This window comes from Nannospalax galili, unplaced genomic scaffold, assembly GCF_000622305.1.
Source record: "Nannospalax galili isolate Female #2095 unplaced genomic scaffold, S.galili_v1.0 scaffold805, whole genome shotgun sequence".
Lineage (NCBI taxonomy): Eukaryota > Metazoa > Chordata > Mammalia > Rodentia > Spalacidae > Nannospalax > Nannospalax galili.
The window spans coordinates 705,291-728,075 of NW_008353486.1; the positions used below are offsets into that span (position 1 = coordinate 705,291).

General features: G+C 39.9%; 1 protein-coding gene across 1 annotated transcript; it reads left to right on the forward strand.

Annotated features, from left to right (window-relative positions):
* Nucleotides 1–262: 262 nt before the first annotated feature.
* Nucleotides 263–14,613, forward strand: Mdh1 (malate dehydrogenase 1). The gene is made up of 9 exons (XM_008850628.3): nucleotides 263–419; nucleotides 5,543–5,641; nucleotides 6,168–6,264; nucleotides 7,700–7,875; nucleotides 9,262–9,384; nucleotides 12,299–12,475; nucleotides 12,939–13,052; nucleotides 13,569–13,658; nucleotides 14,277–14,613. The coding sequence occupies exons 1-9, from the start codon at nucleotides 417–419 to the stop codon at nucleotides 14,400–14,402; spliced, it is 1,005 nt and encodes a 334-aa protein (XP_008848850.1). The 5' UTR covers nucleotides 263–416; the 3' UTR covers nucleotides 14,403–14,613.
* The last annotated feature ends 8,172 nt before the right edge of the window (nucleotides 14,614–22,785 follow it).

Genomic DNA, 22,785 nt, shown 5'->3' on the forward strand with positions numbered 1-22,785 from the left:
GGGTGCTGCCGCTCAGGGGTCTAAGTCTCCTCCCTCGAGGCGCACACGCCTCCCCTCCCGCCAATTGCCGAGCGCCAGCAGGCAGTCCTCCCTTTCCGAACCCAAACCCTCGGCTCAGTGTCGTCCTCCAATCACAGGGGAGACTACTATGCAATCCGCCGGGAGCGCAGGGAGGAGGGGCGCACCAAGACGCTCTGCTTCTGGGAAGTGTAGTTTAGTACTGGACGAGATGCTTCTGAGTTCGCGCCAGAACCCCGGCGGCCTGAACTACACTTCCCAGAGGGCGCCGGGGCTGCGAGTGGATTCTCGTGTAGCGAGCCCTGTACTCCCTCCAAGAGTCGGTTCCGTTGTAGAGGTGACCTGACTCCCGGAGACTCGTGTCGCAGGTGCAGTAATTGTCTTCGCAGTTCTCAATAATGGTGAGTGCGGGCCCCTGGACCCTGCAGCAGCTTGACGGTCTGTAGAGAAGCAGCAGTAACGAGGCCTGTCCTTTGCGCCGTTTGTAAAACCAGACTCATTTTCGGGGGACTGTCGCAGTAACCCAGTAATTGGGAAAGGATTGAGTTCTACCTGGGGGATCTTAAAAGGACTCGGGAGAAATCGTTTTACTTGGAGAGGCGGATCTCAGTTTTGCTGCATGACTGAGGGACAAAATTTTAGCCTGAAGGACGATAAAGGATTTAATAAGGACGATGAGGTTTGATGGGAGGGAAAGAGTTTGGTCCTAACCTCTATTTTGCCCTTAAATCCTTGAAAGGACTAAGCCCTCGAGATTAAGGTAGAGCTCCAGATTATGATCCCCGTTTCCAGGAGACGTGCTTCCGCCATACCTAAATTAGATAAAACTGTTAAACTGAAAACCTATTCGTGGTCTTTTGTAATTCCAGAACAGGTTAGCATCACTAGTCAAAAAATTAGTGTGGGTATTCTTTTCTGCCCTCCGTTTCGAATTCGGTAAGCCTTACTTGTAAGTGTAACGCAGTGTAACTATCTTGAAGATTTAGATTGCTACATCTCCCTGTCTTGTCCCAGCTAAAGGGGGAGGGAGTGTGAAACAGCTCTGACGTAGGAATAATCTGTGAACCATTTGAAGGTGACATTTGCCACCAGACCAAGGGAAATAGTTTCAGTACTTGTGTTTATATTTATATTTAGAGATGTTTTTTCTTCTTCATCCCAAGATGCTAAAATGAGTGATGAGTGAGAAAATGTTTGGATGAATTGGAAATTTCCCAAAACCTTTTGAAAAGACTTGTTTTTAAGGCAAGGGCATTCCTTCTTCACCCTCTTTAAAGGAACCAAGGGAGGCAGCTCTTAATTCCCAGTAGTTGTGGCCCAGGTATTTTGGAAGATTTTAAGTAGTTATTTAAATTATGGCTTCAGCAATTTCTGCCCTAATAATTTTAACCAGAAAGCAGGGGTACTTAGCTGAGAACTTCGGACTTTACAATAAGACCATCTTGACTAAAACCCCACTTAAACTATTTAAATTTAGTTTGTTGAGGCCCAGAGTGTGAATTAGGCAAGGTCACAGAAGGCTTGCATCTATCATCTCACTGTCTTTCCATCTTACCCTTATTGTATTATGCATTTACCAAATCATTTTGTTATTTTTGTAGCTGAAGTTATGGATGAAGAGATACTCATAGCATGTAAATTATCTGATAGCTTTATTCCTTGTCATCCAGAACATTAGAATTCTCAAGTTTGAAGGGAATTTGGAGACTGTTTCATCTAATCTTAGAATGTAGCCTTAGAATGTAGTCAGATGATTTTTTTCCAAGGTCACAGAGAGTTCCAGGTCCCTTCATTATTGTGTTGTGTTTGCTACACAGTAGATTGAATCAGGCCTAACCCCTAGAAGGTGGCCAGATGGCATGAGATGGTCCACCTGGAAGAATCTGTCAGATTGCAGTCTCACATGACTCCAAATCTTCCTGCCTCCTCATGAGAGTATGCACAAATCACTGATTTAGAAAAGAGCTGTCTTTAGTACGCCAACTCAAAACCATTTTCAAAGGAAGGACCTCCTTGCCAGTTTCCATGGGGGAGTGACAGAAGAAATGATGCTGCTTGTCCTCCTAGTGCAAAAATACATGTAAACTAGAAAGGAAAAAAGGAATTCCATTTCTGTGGAACAACAGACTAACATTTAAATTCAAGCTTTACAACTAAACAGCACATTCTTAAGACAGCCTGTTATCTGCAGGAAGGTCATTAGTGCCCTGCCAAGAGCAAAGTCATCCCTTTTTGGATCTTGGCAGAATGCCCAGATATCTGAGCAAAGAATAGTAACCTGCATTGGCACCGTCGCATTGTGAGAACTCGGTGGGACGCTCCCTCCGTCCTGCTTTTCAGCCATAGTGTCTCAGAAGAGCAGTAGGAATCAAAGTGGTGTTTCCTTTACCTATTTCATCATCAGATGTTCAGATAGGAATACAACCCTTAAGATGAAATTGCCCAGAGAGGCAGAAGGAAACTGCTAGGGTAGACTCAGTTTTTCATTAGTTGGCCACAAGCCCTCCACTGAGGACTGTGAAACTGTGAACACATTTTTGCTAGCTAAAATTAACTCCTAAAATGGACTGTATTATTCAGTTCTAACCACCAAGTAGACTCTCTGTAAGGTTAAGATTTGTGATAGTGATTGATACTTCCCTCCTTTCTTATCCTGGCTTGCTTATAATATTGAAGTAGAATTGGGGTCTCACGTAGCCCAGGCTGTCCTCAAACTTCAATATCATGATTGTCCTGTTCATTTCCCTAGTGCTGGGATTACAGCCATGTACCACCCCACCTAGAGAACAATATAGTTATACTTTGCTTTACCCCATCCTTCAGCTTTCTCTTACCTTGTTCGTTCAATAAATCCACGTTGAAACCTATATGAAGAATGCAAACCAGTCAAAAGCAAACTGCTCCCAAAAGAGTGTCACACTCAATTTAAAGACATATAGATGATATATAACTACAGGCTATAGCAATCTTAGAGGAAAAGTCTATGGTTACTAAAGATCTATAATTCTAATACTTGCTGCTGCTTGTGAACTACTTCAGTCCTTAAAACTAACCTGTTTGTTTGATAGCTGCTATTGTTATCTCCATTTCAATATGAAGAAACAGTACGGAGCGCTCAACAGCATAAAGCAGGCTCTTACTACTCTATTGCCTCTAGCCCCCGATTGTAGAAAATTGGCTTATCTTCTTTCTAAATCCATTTGGTTCGTTTATAGATCCCCTATCTTTAAATTAGTGCGGGAGTACATGATAGGAATCCAGTGGTGGTATATTGCCTAATGAATGAGTTATGTGAGAAGTTTATCAGTTGATCAATAAGACTAATTGTAACCTTAGACCATTGAGATGGCTCGGCACATAAAGCTGCCTGCCACCAAGTCTGACAACCCAAATTCAAACCCCAGACCCACCTGGTAGAAGGAGAGAATCAACTCCTGCAAATTTTCCTCGACTTCTACAAGGGGGCCTTGGCATACACACCCCTCCACCCCAACACACATACAAATAAATACAACAAAAATTTTAAAATAAAAGTCATAACATAGTTTTGCTTATTGTAGCTGAAATATTATTGTGCCTCAGTTCCCAGCCTTATCAGTACAAGCATATATGAATAAAATACCTTTAGTTTTTTTTTAAAGTATGTTCAGTATACTTCCAATAATTTATGTATTTCAGTTCAGTCTTTTTGGTAGCAATATTTACAAAATCCTACTTCAGAAGCAAATGCTTGAGTTCTAAGAGCCTGGTGTTAGCTGGGATATAGCAGTAAATAGAATTCAGATTTTTAAGAAGATAATAAAAGGGGCAGAGCAGATAATAATGGGGTACAGGTTAGTTACTAAGTACTGCTAACCCTAGATCTTTGATATAGATGGGTGGAGGGCTCTTTTGCCGTCATCCATCCTTTTTCCATTTCAGATGGTTGAGGCAGTTCTAAAGAAGAAGAAATCAAGTGCTTCTAACCTCAGTCAGTTTAGTGAGCCATTTCTTCATGCGCAGAGGGTCAGGGATAACATTATGACTGTTCAGCATTGTCTGGGAAAGAAACAGTTCATCTTGATTCTTTTTAATTCTCTGAGCTTAATTTAACATTTTTTCCATTACCCAAAGTCATTATTTTGAATATAATTATTTTTGTCTGTATAGCTTACTTTATTCAGAGTCTCTTAATCTGTAAAGCTACTTCTTTGTATTATATAACTATTGTACTTTTTTGTATGATTTCCCTTTTTAAAAATAATTTTCCCATGGAATCATCAATTTTCACTTATCACTGTAGTTACTACTGGTAATTACTATTAATTACCATGACTTATCACTATTTAATACTAAAATTTATTATGATCTAGATATTTTCATTTTCTCACCTTTTTTTTCTTAAATAAAAAGTAAAGACATGGGGCTAGCAAGATGGCTCTGTGTATAAAGCTTGCTGCCAAGTCTGATGACCTGTGTGACCCCTGGGACCTACATAGTGGAGGGAAAAAATTGACTCCACAAATTGCAGCATAGTATAGCAAGTGTATGCTCACGTACACACCATAAATATATAAATATAATTTAAATTTTTTTTTAAAGATGTCCAGTGACCCCACCCCTACCCCAAGTCCATCTTAGAGGTCCTGACATGAGATTTTTTTTTTTTTTTTTTTTGGTCTTTGAAACAGGGTCTCCCTGTAGCCCCAGCTTTCCTGGAATTCATTATGTAGACCAGGCTGGCCTGGAACTTGCAAAGATGTCCGCCACCATGCCTGGCAATTTAAATTTCTTAAATAAAGGCTTATTTTTGCTCTTCTGGGTAGTTAAGTCAAAGCACAATTGTTTTATTGAACCATTTTGGCTCAATGTAAATGGGCAATTTTAAGCGCTGTTACTTCTTGGAGTGAAGGATTCTACTGAGCAGGTGGAAGTGGGATTTGCATATTAAGGATTTGTAAGGCTCCTCTGGTCATTCAGGGTTTGTATCACCATATAACATGAACAGTGAAATTATGGGCCCATTTTTTATGGTAAAATATCCCCCGAAAGATGGCCAAGATTATGTAAATAAATACATTGTACACCTTTTACTCCTGTATCATGAAAGCTAAATAATATGTAGCCAAAGGATATATTGTATAAGTTGCTTAGGTCATCTGTGCATGCTTTGTTTACTGAAACAAGTCTATAAGTTTTCTAGGCACAAGGAGACTTTAAAATGTCACATTGAAGGGCTGGAGCAATGGCTCAGTGGTTAAGAACACTGACTGTTCTTGCAGAAGACCTGGGTTCGAATCCCAGCACCCACATGGCAGCTAACAACTGTCCATAACTCCAGTTCCAGGGGATCTGACAGCTTCTTCTGTCCTCCGTGGGCATTGCATGACATGGGTGCACTTACCTACATGCAGGCATAACACTCATACACATAAAATAAAAATAATAATAAATAAAATATTTTTTTTTAATGTCACATTGAGTCTATGTTGTCTTATTAGAGTAGCATTTAAAATAAGACTTGACTGAGTCTTTTTCATTACAGCCTGAACCAATCAGAGTCCTTGTGACTGGAGCAGCTGGTCAAATTGCATATTCACTGTTGTACAGTATTGGAAATGGATCTGTCTTTGGTAATGACCAGGTAGGGACATGTCTATAAATCATGATGTTACAGTAAAAATATGTTCTTAATGAGATTCTATATTTAATTGCAAACATATTATAAAATGGTAAAGAAATAGTCAGACCCAATAAATGTAATAGATAACTTTGCTTTAAGTAGAAGCTAATTAAGGTATTTATAGGAACCCCTTCAGGCATTGGAAGTGGTTTGCAAATCTGAACCGCTCCTCATATTGGCTTAGCTTACCGCAACCAGCAAGTGATGGTCTGTCCATCACTAATAAGAGTAACTATAGGGGAGAGTCCAGTAAGAAGGTGGCCGATTCTGTACTTCTTTTCATAAATGGGCTTTTGAATCAAAGTAATCTGATAAGACATTGGCCCCTAGGAAGCAAGCACTCCCAATTTAATAAGAGCGAGCTATGCATCCCTCACTTGAGTAATTATGACTACATAAGAGATGAATACAAATGAAAACTATAAAGCCTATTTTTGTGCGAGTGAATGCATGACCTACCCTGATGGTACTCCTTGCTGTTGGGCAGCCTATAATCCTTGTGCTGTTGGATATCACTCCCATGATGGGTGTTCTGGATGGTGTCCTAATGGAACTGCAAGACTGTGCCCTTCCCCTTCTGAAAGGTGAGTTGTGGAGTCAAAGAGAAACAGTTTTATAGCACTGTATGCCTTATCAAAGGTCAGTTTTAGATTTTTATTAAAAATTGTCAATTAGAAATTATTCCACAAAATTGTTTTGTTTTGGTTTTGAACAGCATTTTTTTTAATGTATGCCTAGAATAAATAAGTGCAAAAGCAAAAGTAATCAATGTCAAGGACTTCTTTTGCTTCACGTCTATATAAATTTATTGTATTAATTAGAAATAATGCCACTCAAGGATTATACTCCTAGATTGTCTACATTGTGTCATTATTTAAAGTCTGTTTACATGTAACTGTAGCATCCTGTAATGGAAAATGTTCAGATCTGAAGATGTCCTCTGGAGCCCTGTGCTGCCCTGTGAGTTATTTGGTCCCTCATTTATCATCCTAATACTGCATAGCTTGAAGAAAAACATGAGTTATATATCTAGGCAGACATTTCCTAGAAGGGATACTCGGCTTTCTAAACCAGTTGGTTGCATGGTCTGTAAAGGGTAGATACCTGCGTGCACCTGGCTTTTGCTGCTAGCTCCTTTTCCTCACAACTCTTTCCAAGACACCTGGCTTCCTGCGTTGCTTTTCCTTTTGCACTCCTTTTTCTGCTGAGTTCCTTCCTTTCAGTTGGTACTGGTTGCTATGAATATGGCAGGAAAGGAAAAGCTCTCAGCAAAAAAATGATGTGTGGCTGCGAAAAGATGGGTATTTTTTATTTTTCCTAACTGATATTCCTTCATTGTGGACTCAGAGGAGCCTGATTGACACTTTATTGGCCTAAAATGTTTCTTGATCAAAAAAACAAGTTTATGAGCTTGACACTGAAGCATACTAGTTGAACTCTGGACTGCCCTACAATGGCAGTATAGCCTCACTGTCTCATCATGGTGGCTAGCTAATCTCTTTAAGCCTCAGTTTCTTCATCTGTAAAATTGAAGATTAAGTTTAACAATGATAATATAATCCCTTTCATTATCCCTAGTACAGTATGCCTCAATAGACATCATCTTTCAACTTGTCATAGGTATCTTAAGCCTTAAAGTAATTACAGTCCAAAGGTTAGGTAAACTAGTTTCTCTTTTGTGTTATCTGTGTAATAAATGCAAATAGTAAATGCTGCTTTAAAGGTTATAATATACCTTTTATAATAAATCATTATATAAAAGATAAAAGCTATAGAACTTTATAAAGTGAGGTAATTATTGATGCAGGAAACACAAAATAAATTTACTGACTTTGTGTTCTTATGGAAGTTAAATTAATATATTGCCTTTCTTATATTAGGCTTCTGAAAGATGTTATCAGTGTGTGATATATAAAAGTAAACATTTGCTACATTGTAAAAGAATAAGATTCTGAATGAAAAGAAAACTTGAGGCCTGGGTATTTAAGTAGCTCTACATGTCGTTTGCCCTGTCCACAGATGTCATCGCAACAGACAAAGAAGAGGTTGCCTTCAAAGACCTGGATGTGGCTGTCCTTGTGGGCTCCATGCCAAGAAGGGAGGGCATGGAGAGGAAAGACTTGCTGAAAGCAAATGTGAAAATTTTCAAAAGCCAGGGTGCGGCCTTGGAGCAGTATGCCAAGAAATCAGTCAAGGTGATTAGCATCGAATTTTCAGGGGTTTTTCATTATTCACATTTTGAAACGTCTGCTTTCATTGTTTAAGTGAAAAAATAATTATTTGTTTCTAGGTTATGTGATGGTCAGTAAATACTGATGGACTTGAAAATTTAGCCCTAGTTCTTAAACTTAGATGAAACAACTTTCTTATACCTTGTGCTGTGTGGGAATACTTGTTCAGGCTTTAGATTCACTTGTGTGATTTTGGAAGGTGGCTGTTGGGTGCCTGTGTTCTCAGTAACAGGGGCTAGTCACTTCTGATCATATTTTCCCAGTGTGGAGGAGTTTTTATGAAGCTGAGTTGCTATGACTTCCTGTTCCGTCTCTGAAGCTATTTATTTTAGTTTCTAAATTTATCTGAGTATTACCAACACTATTTTTCACTAGTGTCCTACTTACGATACTTCATAGATGTCTACAATTTTGTTTTCTGTAGATTTCATTTATTTTTTAATATTTTATTTATTACTTTAATTTTATGTGTATGAGTGTATTGCCTGCACGTAGGTAAGTACACCCATGTTGTGCAGTGCCCGTGGAGGACAGAAGAGGCCATCAGATCCCCTGGAACCAGAGTTATGGACAGTTGTTAGCTGCCATGTGGGTGCTGGGATTCGAACCCAGGTCTTCTGCAAGAACAACCAGTCTTTTTAACTGCTGAGCCATCTCTCCAGCCCCTATAGATTTTATTTTAAATAATTTTTTTTTTACTATAATCATTAACAGGAAATAAGAAATGAGTAGAAGAAAGCCACAGGTCTCTTGGTAGAGGATTACAGAATTGCTCAGACTGGTAAAATTCAAGCCTGGATTTGTGGTACTATTTCCGTGGTAATTTCACTTCTGCAAAAAAATAACCAAATATTCACACACTGGAATACTCAGACCCAAAGGCAGTGGAATACTTAGCTGCAGCTTGTGCTCAAATGGGCCAAAAAAGAGGGGTGTGTGTATGTTGTAGAAGTTACGGAGATAACCTGTATTTTAGCAAATAGTCCAGGTCATCCTTGGGTTAGGCAAATTTAAGAAACACTGAATTCACAGAGAAAAAATGATTTCCTAAATAAACTCAAAAGGGGAAATTTTTATGAATGACTCAAGTTCTTAGATGAAGCTTTAAAAGCTATTTACCCAAAAAGCTTCCCTTTTGTGGGTAAATAGATGAATGATCTGTATCTATAGCAAGGTAGAAAGATGGACCTTAGATCTTGGATATTGCCAACAGAAACTGATTTGTATGTCGTAAAAACTTGTATCATGAAAACATACGCACACACAGATACACACGTTCTTCTTAGGTCACATTCTAAGCTGAGTCTCAGTATAAGTCTCTATATCTTCTATGCCTCTCATCCATCCTAGGTTATCGTTGTGGGAAACCCAGCCAATACAAACTGTCTGACAGCCTCCAAGTCAGCTCCATCCATTCCCAAGGAGAACTTCAGTTGCTTGACTCGCTTGGATCATAACCGAGCCAAATCTCAAGTAAGAAAAATGGCTTTTAAACCTTACAAATTGTAGCTTTAAAACCTTTTTTTTTTAAAGTAATTAAGCCTTAGTTTGTACATTAGTTATTTCTGTTGAGTAGGAAACTGTTCCTTTTATTAAAAGTAAATTATTACATTTGTTATAAAGTCTTTAAATCTGTTCCTCCTTAATTTTATCTTTAGCTATTCAATCATGAGCTGTGATTAAATGTGGTTGCTAATGTTCTCTTGGTACGGAAGTTAAAAATGAGAGTGAAATAATTCACGTGACATGTAATTTAACTATGTCATATATGTAGATTATGAAACAAAAGACTTGAGGGTTGCAGTTGTAGATTTGGACCATCTAGTGCCTGCTGACTTAGTTCCTACAGGGAGAGAGGCGAGATGGCACTGAAAGGCCTCCCCATTTCTCCTCAGGTCCTGGTAGAAGAAGTGGTCAGAAAACACGAGTGTTACAGAGTAGCACTTCGTCAGAGTGTCTAAGAAAACTGTCCTTGTGGGGGCAAAAGTCATGAACAAACCAAAAGAGAAGTTCTCATCATACTTCGACCATGGTTTTTGGCACACAGCCTTTGTAATTTACAGGCTGTTGGTTAGACACATTTCAGCATGTCAGTGTGGCACAGTGAGAAGTTTTTGAAGGAGTTTCTTCCTCTTGGAAGTTGTTTATCCAATGAGAACTAATAAACCTCCAAATAAATTTTTCTTACATAAATCGTGATTAGTACTCCATATTTGTTTAAAAAAGTTAAAGTGGGATCTGGAGAGATGACTCAGTGGTTAAAAGCATTTACCGCTCTTCGGAGGACCTGGATTCAGTTCCCAACACCCACATGGCTGCTCAAAACTGACCGTAACTCCAGTTCCAGGGAATCTGATACCTTCTTCTGGCCTCCTTAAGGCCCTAGGCACACACAGGCATGCAAAACACTCATATACATAAAAAATATAAATAAAATAAACCTTTTTTAAAAAAAGAAACCAAGCCAGGCGTGGTGGCACATGCTTTTAATCCCAGCACTCAGGAGGCAAAGGCAAGTGAATCTCTGTGAGATTGAGGCCAGCCTGGTCTCATAGCAAGTTCCAGGCCAGCTGGGGCTACAGGGAGACCCTGTCTCAAAAAGAAAAAAGAAAACAAAACAAAACAAAACACTCTTTAAAAGACACACATAGGGCTGGAAAGATGGCTCAGCAGTTAAGAACACTGACTGTTCTTGCAGAAGACCCGGGTTCGAATCCCAGCACCCACATGGTAGCTAACAGCTGTCCATAACTCCAGTTCCAGAGGATCTGACAGCCTCTTCTGTCCTCCGCAGGCATTTCGTGACACAGGTGCACTTACCTACATGCAGGCAATACATGCATACACGTAAAATAAAAATAATAAAAAAAGACACATACAACTCAAAAGTGACTGCTTTATTACCTATAAAACTCCCCTGTGTATTTGCAAACCAAAACTAGATAAACACACACACACTCACACACACACACGATAATTTGGCAGTGCCGTTGCTACTAGGGAGAAGAAAATTTCTAGAGCTAGAAAATTAGTCAAAGAATTTAATAGATCTATATGACAAACATGAAGTTACCTAAGGAAGCAGGAAACTGTTGTCCTGTGTGTGTTAATGTCGACCTAGCACTGACATGAATGACATTGAGGTACACCATCTGCTGGGTACAGAGTATCTGTCCTTTGTTGTCCAAAGGATTTGATCAAGATCAAAGGAGTAAGACGGGCTAAGCATTATGAGCAAAGGGAGGGAGGGGGCCAGGGAAGCCTGTGGGGAGGGACGCCTGTGGGGAGGGATGCCTAGAGGCGGTTTGTCTTCACTGTATTTTGGAGTACTTAAATCTGATATTCAGAGAGGTCATGAGTTCTTAAATTTTTAGTAAAATATAGCCTTGGTTATTTTCCCAAGTTATAAATAGTAACATAGGTGGTCATAAATGTATTTAACATTTTGCTATAAAATAGGAATCATTGTATGCTAATGTAAATGTTCCAAATGTGTTTAAAGTAGCCTAAGTTATGTGTTTTTTAATGTTCAATATTTTAAATGCATTTCAACTTAGAACATTTTCAACCTATGCTGAGTTTATCAGAATGTGACCATATCATAAATCAAGGTATCTATAGATGATGTCCACTTCAGTTCCCTAACCTATAAATAGGGGCAGTCACAGTTTGGTAATGTGAGTCCCTTCTAACTCCATCTCAGTTAGGATTATTTAAATAATTTGTACATTTTATATACTAAAATTTTTACCTAAATAGAATGTGTATACTTAAAATATCTGATCAGAAGTGTAAAGGAGACATCTCCATGCGTGGATAACAAAACAAATCATATTTTACATATTTTGTGTATTCAAAAACTGTTAACCTGGGGGTTAGTGAGATGGCTCAGCAGTTAAGAGCACTGACTGCTCTTGCAGAGGACCCGGGTTCAATTCCCAGCACCCACATGGCCGATACGAACCATCCTTAACTCCAGTTCCAGGGGAATCTGAAGCCCTCTTCCGACCTCTGCAGCATTGCACGACATGGGTTCACTCACATGCAGGCAATGCACTCATACACATAAAATAAAAATAATAAAAAAAATATTTTTTAAGAATGTTAACCTTTGTTGATGTTTTATACTTAAGTTATTGTGCTAATAATTTAATCACAAATTATGAATGCTTGCTACTCCTCCTGAATATTTCAAGTTCACAGTTGTAAACATCATGAACTGTTCTAAGAAACTGCCAAGCAGTAAGATTTGCCTTTTTTCAAGTTACTGTAATTGAAGTTTCAGAAGGCATCTATCTACCTTTACTTAAGGGCTTCTGTCAAACAAGTAAAAATTCAAAATGAAAATCATTTGTGTAAATGATGTATTTGTTTTAATTTTAACCAGATTGCTCTTAAACTTGGTGTGACTGCTGATGATGTAAAGAATGTCATCATCTGGGGAAATCATTCCTCAACTCAGTATCCAGATGTCAATCATGCCAAGGTGAAATTGCAGGGAAAAGAAGTTGGCGTGTATGAAGCCGTGAAAGATGACAGCTGGCTCAAGGGAGACTTCATCATGGTAAGGAGAGACCAGGCCTCCAACAGCTGCTCACACAGATTTCTTCACACACCACACTGCAGAGCCAGGAATCTCTGGTCCAGGGGTAGAGAATGGCCCTCAGACATCTGGTCCTTCACAGTTGCTCTGAGGACTGCTTTCAAAGCCAGTCCTCATCCAGTCTGAGCTGGTCTGTTACAGCAGCTGAGATTTCTTATCCAAGCTAGAAAAAACTGAATTATCCAGTTATGTTTATACTGATCCTTTTCTTTGTACTTTTTTTTTTTTTTTTTTTTTTTTTTTTTTTTTTTTTTTTTTTTTTACAAAAACTAGTGGTTATAACTAAATTAGGATAGTAAGCATCACATTAAAGGAAACATTAAGCTACAATTTCAGCAGCTTTTCACCCCAGGGTAAGTTTGGAACTGCTGAGAATTTTGCTGTCATGATCAGATAACACTATTTCTCTGTGTCCCTGCCCCAGACTGTGCAACAGCGTGGCGCTGCTGTCATCAAGGCTCGGAAACTGTCCAGTGCAATGTCTGCTGCGAAAGCCATCGCCGACCACATCAGAAACATCTGGTTTGGAACCCCTGAGGTGAAGGCTCTGATTTGTACAGACCATTCTTCTGTTTGTGTCCCTCAATGCAGGAATGTAAAGGGTATAGCCTTAGCATCAGGCCGGTTCAGTTCGTTTCCTGGCTCACCTGCCTACTAGCCAGGGAAACACAGGAACATTATTTAACCTTTCTAAGCTATTTCTGTCATCTGCTACGTGACATTTATCACACAAGATAGTGTGAGTTAAAGACAATTATATATGGCAAGCCATTTTTCTTCTTAAACCACTTTTGGGTCATAACATCCTTGTCTATAGAATAAGAATGGCTTGGCTCTGGCTTGCCTCATGCATGATTTGGAAGAGTGGGATGACATAATGTCTATGAAAGCCATCTTGTCACAAAAGTACCTTGTACTGGTGCTGGTTCTTTACACAGCAGTAAGCTGTGCATGTCATTAAGGAGGTCACCTGTTTTAAGTTTATTAGTTCATATGTCAGTTGGTTGTGTAAACTAGTCTCTGTGAGCCATGAGAATGTGTAACTATTTTCCAGGGAGAGTTCGTGTCAATGGGTGTTATCTCTGATGGCAACTCCTACGGAATTCCTGATGACTTGCTCTACTCCTTCCCTGTTGTGATCAAGGTGAGGTGTTTAGGTTATTCCCCTTTCTGTGAGAAAGCAGGTACATGTTTTTCTCAAAAAATATTATGATTTGGCCTAGAAAGTTGTTCCTTTCCTAAGTTCTTCTTTCTAGCTTAAAAATTGTGTATGTCACAATTTCAAGTCATTAAATAATTGAAACTAATCTGGGACACTATGTTATTATACTTCTGCATTGGAGAACCATAAATAGAACCTTATTTTCTAATAAATCAGTACTGCTCAGCATTGTTATAGTTAGTAATAATTTCTTACAGATTTCTTTCAAGATTCAATGAGTTTTTAATTCAAGTGCTCATTTTTTTATAAGGATTAGATGACTGACTTGAGTTCTAGGTTGGGTTTGCACTCAGTGGTAGAGCTCATGCCTAGGATAAAGGAGAACTTGACCGGGTTTGATCCTCAGTGTAAGCCCTGCCCCACAACACCCCCCACCCAAAAAACGTAGATTCTGATTTCTAACTTAGCTTTTTAGAATTAGAGTTTCTTTTTATTTTTAAACACATGTGCCTTTAGATAGAATTTCAAACTAGATTGTTGCTTGCCAAAAGATCAATTTTAATTAAACTAAATCTCTTGCTTGTCATTGCTTTCAAACAGAACAAGACCTGGAAGTTTGTTGAAGGTCTCCCTATTAATGATTTCTCACGTGAGAAAATGGATCTTACCGCAAAGGAACTGGCAGAGGAAAAGGAAACTGCGTTTGAATTTCTTTCCTCTGCATGACTAGACTATCATGTTGATGTCAGTAAATACCCCAAAGCTGAGGAATCTAAGTGTCGTCTTTGAGCCTAGTACCAAATAATAATAATAATGCTACAATCAAATTACCTGTGAACAGCAACATATTAAAGATGTGTGCTTTGTGGTACAGGTTCGTGGCACTGTTATCATGCTATTAGTGTTGCATTCTAAATAAAACTACGTCAAAATGAAAGCGACTCAGCCTCCATTTCTAGCTATTTAGTGTCTTCAACTTGGAAAGAGTAATTAGGATGGAAAATGCTGTGAAGTAAAGTATTCATCTCTTACCTAGATAGGAAAGACCAGTCAATCTATTTCAGAGTTGTTTTTTAATTAATTACACTAGTCACATATATATATATGTGTGTGTGTGTGTGTGTGTGTGTGTGTGTGTGTGGAAAATTACATTGATTTTCATGGCTTAATGTCACCCAGAAGGAAAATGAACAAGCCTACACTTACAATGAGAAGGCAACATTTGTTGTTAGACTATGACCCACACTTTCCTATAGTGATCTATTTACTCTATCTGTGCCTCATGATATTTGCTGCACTGTCAAGATTCACTGTTACATAGAGAATTTCTTAAACAGATGTGCATCATGGCAGTTGGATGCAGACATGCTTCAAATCCCTCTCAACACAGCACTGTGAAGGACTGTCCTGCTGACATACCAGTGTTGGCTGCCAGGTGGCATCCAACACCCAGCATAGTCAACTTATATTTTTAAGACCTTAAAGGTTAGTTGATGTTTTGTGGATAATTTTATTTTTTAAATTAAAGAAAGTTGTTAATATTCTACCTTCTTTTGTATTCATTCCTGTCTAACAGAAAAAAGAATCACATTTCATAACCAATACATACCACTGAAATTAATACTAGTGTTAATGTTTGCAATCCAAGCTTATTAGAAACAATACTAAAAAAATACAGGCGTGGCAGCACATGCTTTTAATCCCAGCACTCAGGAAGCAGAGGCAGGTGGATCTCTCTGAGTTTGAGGCCAGCCAGGGCTACACAATGAGACCCTATCTCAACAAAACAAAAACAAAAAACAGAAAAAACATGATGCATTGTCTATTCTTTGTGCTTAATGTATAACTCACAGTCAATACATCATAAATCTCTTGTGGCCTGACTTAATACTCTTAATGGATATTCAAATACTTAAGCCACCTATATTGGAGCTAGAAATGTAGCTCAGTAGTGTTTGCCTAAAATGTATGAAGCCCTGGGTTCAATCTCAGGCACCACACAAAAGGGAGCACAGTAGTGCATGCCTGTAATCCCTGCACTCCAGGATCAAAGGGAAGGTCATCCTAAACTACATAGAGAGTTCAAGGCCAATTTGAGATATGTGAGACTCTGTCTCAAAGAATTTTTTTTTTTTTTTTTTTTTGGTCTTTTTGAGACAGGGTCTCCCTGTAGCCCCAGCTGTCCTGGAACTCACTGTGTAGCCCAGGCTGGCCTTGAACTCACAGATCCACCTGCCTCTGCCTCCCAAGTGCTGGGATTAAAGGCATGCACAAAGAAATTTTTTTAAATAAAAATTGCACCATCAGCTCATATATAATCTAGAAAAAAGTGAGTGGAAGTACCTTTAGAACTGCTGCTAATTAGAAGCATACGCAAAGTTTCATAGAAGTTGAACAAAATTCTAATAATGTGTGTACAGGTAGTAAACTACTCTCAGTTCCCAACACACTCTTATGTTCTTGTGACACAGGGACTTGGACTCTGCAAATTACATGGCACATTTCCTTTCCAGCATCCTTGTTTTTTAAAAAATGTGCCAATAAAGGTGTTGTGAGTTTACTATGTCAGAAACATGAATGAACACTGTTGATGTCTTTCTACAATGTCAGAATTCATTGAATAACAATAAATTAGCAAGGTACAATAATTTCAGTGCCAGCAATTTGCCAGATACCCCACTTTCCTTAATAACCCTAGCCAAGGAGAACACGTGTTTTTTTATGTGTATGAGTGTTATGTCTGCTTGTAAGTGTACCTGTGTCATGCAGTGCCTGAGGAGGACAGAAGAGGGCACCAGATCCCCTGGAACTGGAGTTATGAATGGTTGTTAGCGGCCATGTGGGTGCTGGGATTGAAACCCAGGTCTTCTGCGAGAACAGCCAGTGGTCTTAACCACTGAGCCATCTCTCCAATCCTTTTTCTTGGTCTTTTTGAGACAGGGTCTTCCTGTAGTCCCAGCTGGCCTAGAAATCACTATGTAGACCAGGCTGGCCTTGAACTTGCAGAGATCTGCCTCCCTCTGCCTCCAGAGTGCTGGGACTAAAGGTGTGCGCCACCATACCTGGCTCCATAGCTTGGCCCTTTAAGACTGCAGTCATTAAGAAGCCAGATCTCACAGACTGAAGAAATCAGGCCATGCCCCACAGCTCTCTCCAGGAACAGTGAAGAAGCTGTCTGCACTGTGGCTATAGCTCTTAATTTATGGTACCTGACTCCTCATACTCTTTGTCACATATGTTACCCCAGACTGAATCATGGGATGTAAAACTTCCTACCAGCCCCTGAAAGCACAAAAGCCAGATTTGTTCATGGGATTTCTTTGAAGACACTCCTACCTCCCACACCATCCCTCTCATGGAGGCTCTCTCCCATCTCTTATTCTCTTGATGAAGTTCCTCTCCAGGTTTTAAAGGGAAGCCTCTATCCCTTTAAGGCTGTATGCTGGTTTTGACATATTTCTATTGCTGTCCCAGCTCAAGGCCTGCTCATGGTCTCAAAGCTCTTTGTCTTAATAAACCTCATTTCTGAAGTGTAATTATGTGTCAGTTCCTTTCACAAACCAGCCACTCAATACTCCGATCACACAGTACATGCATCTACTGTATGTTATATATGTACGTAGGTGACAGAATGGCTCTAAGAAAAGGCAAGGAGCTTCAAACCAGTCTGAGAAGCCAAAGCTAGGAAGAGAATGAACAAAATGGAGCTGGAGAGAAGCAGTGGTGGCAGTGAGGCCACAGGTTGGGGTCGGGGGTCACAGGTCAGAGACCAAAGCAGCGGAAGAGGAATGTGCAGACAGGTAGACAGCAGGCCCAGATACACAAACAAGACAGGCGACTTCTCTAAGCTTGCAGTCCCGCTGCAGTCCCTGGGGCAGACAGGAGTTCTTTGCCTGTCCCTGATGCCTATAGGGTGGTCAGATGACAGGTCAGTGGAGGCCATCACCATTGCTAGGTGTTCACCTCTTCATGGGGTCCAGGTTGAGAGACTTTACTCCCTTTTCCTTGGACTGGTGTCTGATAAGGCCTGGTTTCCCTGAAATTTTAATATGTCCAATTGCCCTTATAGTCTCAATTCACCCCACCTTTTCTGCTCTCAGGAATAAGTCATTCATCAGTCTGCTGTGTGGGTGATGCTGGACAGATGGTGCTGTTCAACTATCTACTCAGATACACAGCCATTGTCCATCCTCAAAATGGAGTCAAAACTTATTTGTCAAATGGAGTCTCTCAGAGCCAGGCATAGTCTGAAAAGAAACTGTTTACACACTATGGAGTAACTTAAGAGCAGGGCACATCCTGGTCTCAACAAACACTTAGAAAGATAAGAATGTGCTAATCTTATCACAGGTTTGTGTCTTTCCACAAAGTCAGAAGTTACTGCATAGCAATAAAATCACGAGGTTTAGTGTTTTCAATCATAATTCACCTAGCTTGGTAGCCTGGCCAAGGCAAATGCAGGTTTATTCCAGTCTTAATCACTAATATTAAGTCTCCTATCTCACAGCACAATACAAGTTAAAGAGGCTGCAGCAGAGTTCAGGGGGTTTCAGAAGTGGGCTGTGAAGGAGTCTGTATAGATGATAAAGCAGACCAATGCTAGTAGCCACTGCTACTGGAGCTGTGGAGTCAGGTTTAGGGCAAAGCTGCAGAGTTCACCTGCTGGGTGAAAAGCCAAACCTGGCTCTAAGAGCAGGAAACCACACAGGAGCAGGGAGCAGCGGGTCAGGTCCAGTTCTAGACAGGTGGATGGGCAAGAAGTCGATACCATGTCAACAGCAGGAGACTGGGCAAGCTGAAGTTCCAGGGACAGTCAGGCAGTGCACAGCTTGTCAGTCAGATGACAAGTTGGTGTGGGAACACACCATCACAGCGTTGGGTGCCCATCAGTTTATGGGGTCCAGGTAAGGGAGTTCCACATGGGTCTGTTTTCCCTGATAAAATTTTATTTTATCTTTATTTGTGTGTGGAAGGGTGTTATTTCTTTGTTTGTTTTTTGTTTGAAGGAGTATCTCACATAGTCTAGGCTAGCCTTGAATTCCTGTCCTGCCTCTACCTCCCAGATGCTGGGAGGGCAGTTTGAAACCTGAGGGGAGGGGAGCAAGCAGACATACAGACAATAAAATTTAATACACCCATGAGCCCTCAGTCTCAATTCAGTCCAATAAAGTTCTACAGTGGCTCCCTTTGCACTCCCAGGAATATGTCACTTATCAGTCTGAGCTGCGTGGGTGGGAATGGGCAGGTGGTGGTGTTTTCAGATCCTCCCCAGAGCACAATCCTCCTCCACTATCAAAATGTAGCTTTTAGGTTGATGGAAGCTACTGGTCTATTAAGTTACTACATCCAAAAAGGTTTTATATTATAGTTATAAGAACATTAGATCAGAAACAAGTGAGCAGTTAGAGATAGTTTCAGATAATTTGACTCTGGATCTGCAACATTCATTCCAACTCCACAATCAAGAAGTTCTCATCAGTCAGTATTGTAGAATCTTTAACATCTGAAAACTGTAGTAGAGATTCCCTGGCCTTGCTGTAACCTACTCAGTTGATGCTTCTTTTTTCTGGGAACTTCAGTTCACAAAATCAAGAGGTAACTGGAGAGGTAGGAAGGCTCTAGTCCATGCTAGACCCTTACATAGTCTGATGCAGGCTGGATTGCTTTTTGACATGTAAACCTAAGTCTAATGCTCACGTTTGAGACCTTTACTCCATAGCTTATAATAATAAACTCAAAGAAAAATGAACCTCATTTTAAAGTTCTAGTAGTTTTGATAATTTAAACATAACTAAATAAAATTACGTAGGATTGAAGTTGGAGAGATGGCTCAGTGGTTAAGAACACTGACTATTCTTGCAGAAGACCCGGGTTCCAATCCCAGCACCCACATGGCAGCTAACAACTGCCGTAACTCCAGTTCCAGGGGATCCAACAGCCTCTTCTGTCCTCTGCGGGCATTGCACGACACGGGTGCACTTAGCTACATGCAAGCAATACACGCATACACATAAAAATAATAAAAAAATCTTTTTAAAAATTACATAGGATTTTTAAAGCTGAAAGAAATCTTTGAAATTATCTAGTATTTTTGCATACAGAAATTTTTATAAATTCTATATGTAGCTAATGATAATGAGCTTTAAAGGTCATTGTGAAAATGAAGCGTTTTCTCCAAAGTACCCACCAAAACTAAAAACGGAGTTGGAGTAAATAGAAAACCAGGTTCAGAAATGGATACAAACGGAGCTTTTGTGTTATCTGTTCCTGCAGCAGACCCTGTGGGGGCAGAACTGAGTTCCAATGATTAACACTCCACCAGGGGAGAAATCTGTAACAACCCTCAACCAACTTATTCAAGACACAGAATAAATTCTTGCACATTAAGGGAGAAAAATCTGTATTGGCCACAGGCTTGTTATCGCTGTTGTACGTACAGACCCAACTTTGTGGGTCACCTATTAACCAGTTTCAGCCACTTGCCCCAACTGCAAATGGTAAGAGAGACAGAGAGGTAGCAGAGGAACGCAGTAGGCACAGCATAGTGGGGAGGAGCAAGGGGCCAGCATCCTCAGTCCTGACTTTGAGTTGACAAAGAGCTCCCCTATTACACAGGAAAGGAACCACACCAGGGAGGGGCGAGAAGCATGCAGAGTCAAGCATTCTGGTGATCATTATCTCATGATGGCCATGTGGAGCCTTGTTGGTGACAAAGCTGCTGCCGCCTGGTGGGGGGAGGGGGTTATTTCAACTCTTAGAGCAGAGTTTTCACAATCAGGTCTGTTGGTGGTGGCGTTCAAGGTGATTGCAAAAATGACTCAAAGAACAAATCATAGAGGACTGGAGAGAAGGCTCAATGGTTAAGAGCACTAGAGGACCCAGGTTTGGTTCCTAGCACCCACAACCAAACATGGTTAACAACCATGAGTAACTCCAGTTCTATAGGATCTAACACCCTCTTCTGGCCTCCTCGGAACTGCATGGCACAGGTTTTGTCTTATCTGGTGCACTTACATATGCAGGCAAAACACTATCCACATGGAATAAAAATTTTAGAAAATTAGAAATCATAAATACATGGAGTTAGGAAAGCCTCCTTCATTAAGGCAATGACTGAAGACTGCTAGGAGTCACTGTAGTGGTCTAGAATGAGAAAAAGTGTGATACCCCTGAAAACCTTGCAAATACCTTAGTTGCTCTTATGTTGGTGTCTTCAGCCTTGAAGAGGAAAGGAGGAATGCTTCTTAAATGATTAACATGTCTACATGCAGAGTTGAGTGGGAATATGGCCCCAAAGTGGAGGTAGCAAAAGAGAAAGATGTGAAGGTTTTATCCTGCTTTTAGTCACTCCTCACGTATCTACAGGCGCAGGAGAAGAGTCCATTCTTTTAGCAAAAGCAGCTTCTATGTTCCTGTAACAACCTTGCAGCCTCAGGAGCTAATAATTAACGATGGATTGATAATGTAACCAGCTGCCTTTCAACTCAGCTATCAAACACAAAATAAAAGATGTTAGCATCACCTTAGATTTAGAGATGGGTGAAAAGAGAGATCAAAATGATTGTATTATACTTTCAGGAGAAAGTATAGGGAAGGAAACAATGATTCCTTGTACCCTTGTAGATTCTGTTTTGGTCTAAGAATTAAATTGACACAAACAAGGTTGACAGGAGAAAAACAATTTTACCTACATGCATATATATCTGAGTTCCATCAAAATACGAGACTTGAGGAAGTGGGTAGGTGATTACCACACCTCAGCCTGAGTTACAGAAAGGTTTAGGATTTGGGGCTTCTGCAGGGTCGCGGAGGCAAAGTGCTGACTGGGGAGGAGCCGGTACAGTAACAATGCCTTGTCCTGCTGCTGAGTGTCTCCTGATAAAGTCCACAGGAGTAGCTCCTTCCAGTACAAATAACCTTCACTGACAGAAATACTTATAGAAATGCAATTTTCCTTTACCAAAGGAGAAAATTGAACACCTGATTTTGGGTGGCTGATGTCAAGACCCGACTCTCAATTTCCTTTTAGCCTGAAATAATCAATATGACAAAGCTGCATATTTCAGGGTCAACTTCTCAGCCCCTTCATATGCAAATTTTGTTTGAATCTTTTATCAGGGAAAGTTCAAACATCTTGTGAAACCAGCATTTAGGGAAGACAGCATTTTTTTAAAAAGAAAGAAAAGTGGAGTTGGAGAGATATGGTTAGAAACACTGGTTGTTCTTGAAGAAGACCCAGGTTCGAATCCCAACACCCACATAGCATTAACAACTGTGTCCCCAGTTTGATCAGGGATCTGACAGCCTCTTCTGTCTTGTGCAGACACTGCACAACATGGGTGCACTTACATACATGCAGGCAATACAACCGTACATGTAAAATAAAAATAACAAAGAAAATTTTTAAGAAAGGAAGAAAAGCTAGTACTTGGGAGGCAGAGGCAGGCAGATTTTGGTGAGTTCAAGGCCAGCCTGGTCTACATAACAAGTTCCAGGTCAGCTGGAGCTACAGGGAAACCCTGTCTCAAAAGGACCAAAAAAAAAAGGAGGAGGGGAAGAAAAGTGATTTATTAAAATTCTTCTGATAAGGTTTGCTTTACCTAATTTTTTATTTATTAAAAAATGAATTTTGCATTCCAACTATTAAATACTTGAGGATTAAGACAGATTTTAAAGAAAGAGAAGCTTATGTAAATACAGCACCTTTAGTTGGAAATGGAAACCATTTTCTATTCAGTTCAGATCTCAATATCCTGTTGTGAGGAAGATCCTTCAACATGTGAAGTACCAGTGTGGAACCAGAAAAGCTTTAAGTGAAAGGTTTTGTTTCTTTGGTAACTGCATCTTTGAAATTAACAGATTGGGGCGGGGGTGCAATCTAGCAATCTACAATTTATACAAATGGATTTCTTTGTGTCTCCTCAATCCAGGCAACTTCTTTAATAAGGATTATTCCAAGGTTTTGTTTGTTTATTGGTTGGTTGGTTAGTTTTAAAAAATATTTTTATCCAGCTTTTGTGCATTTTATATTATATTTCATATAATAGATGTTAATCAAATTTAGATCCCCTTCTCCAATCCTTGTCTCCCACAGCCCCCCCCCCCCCCC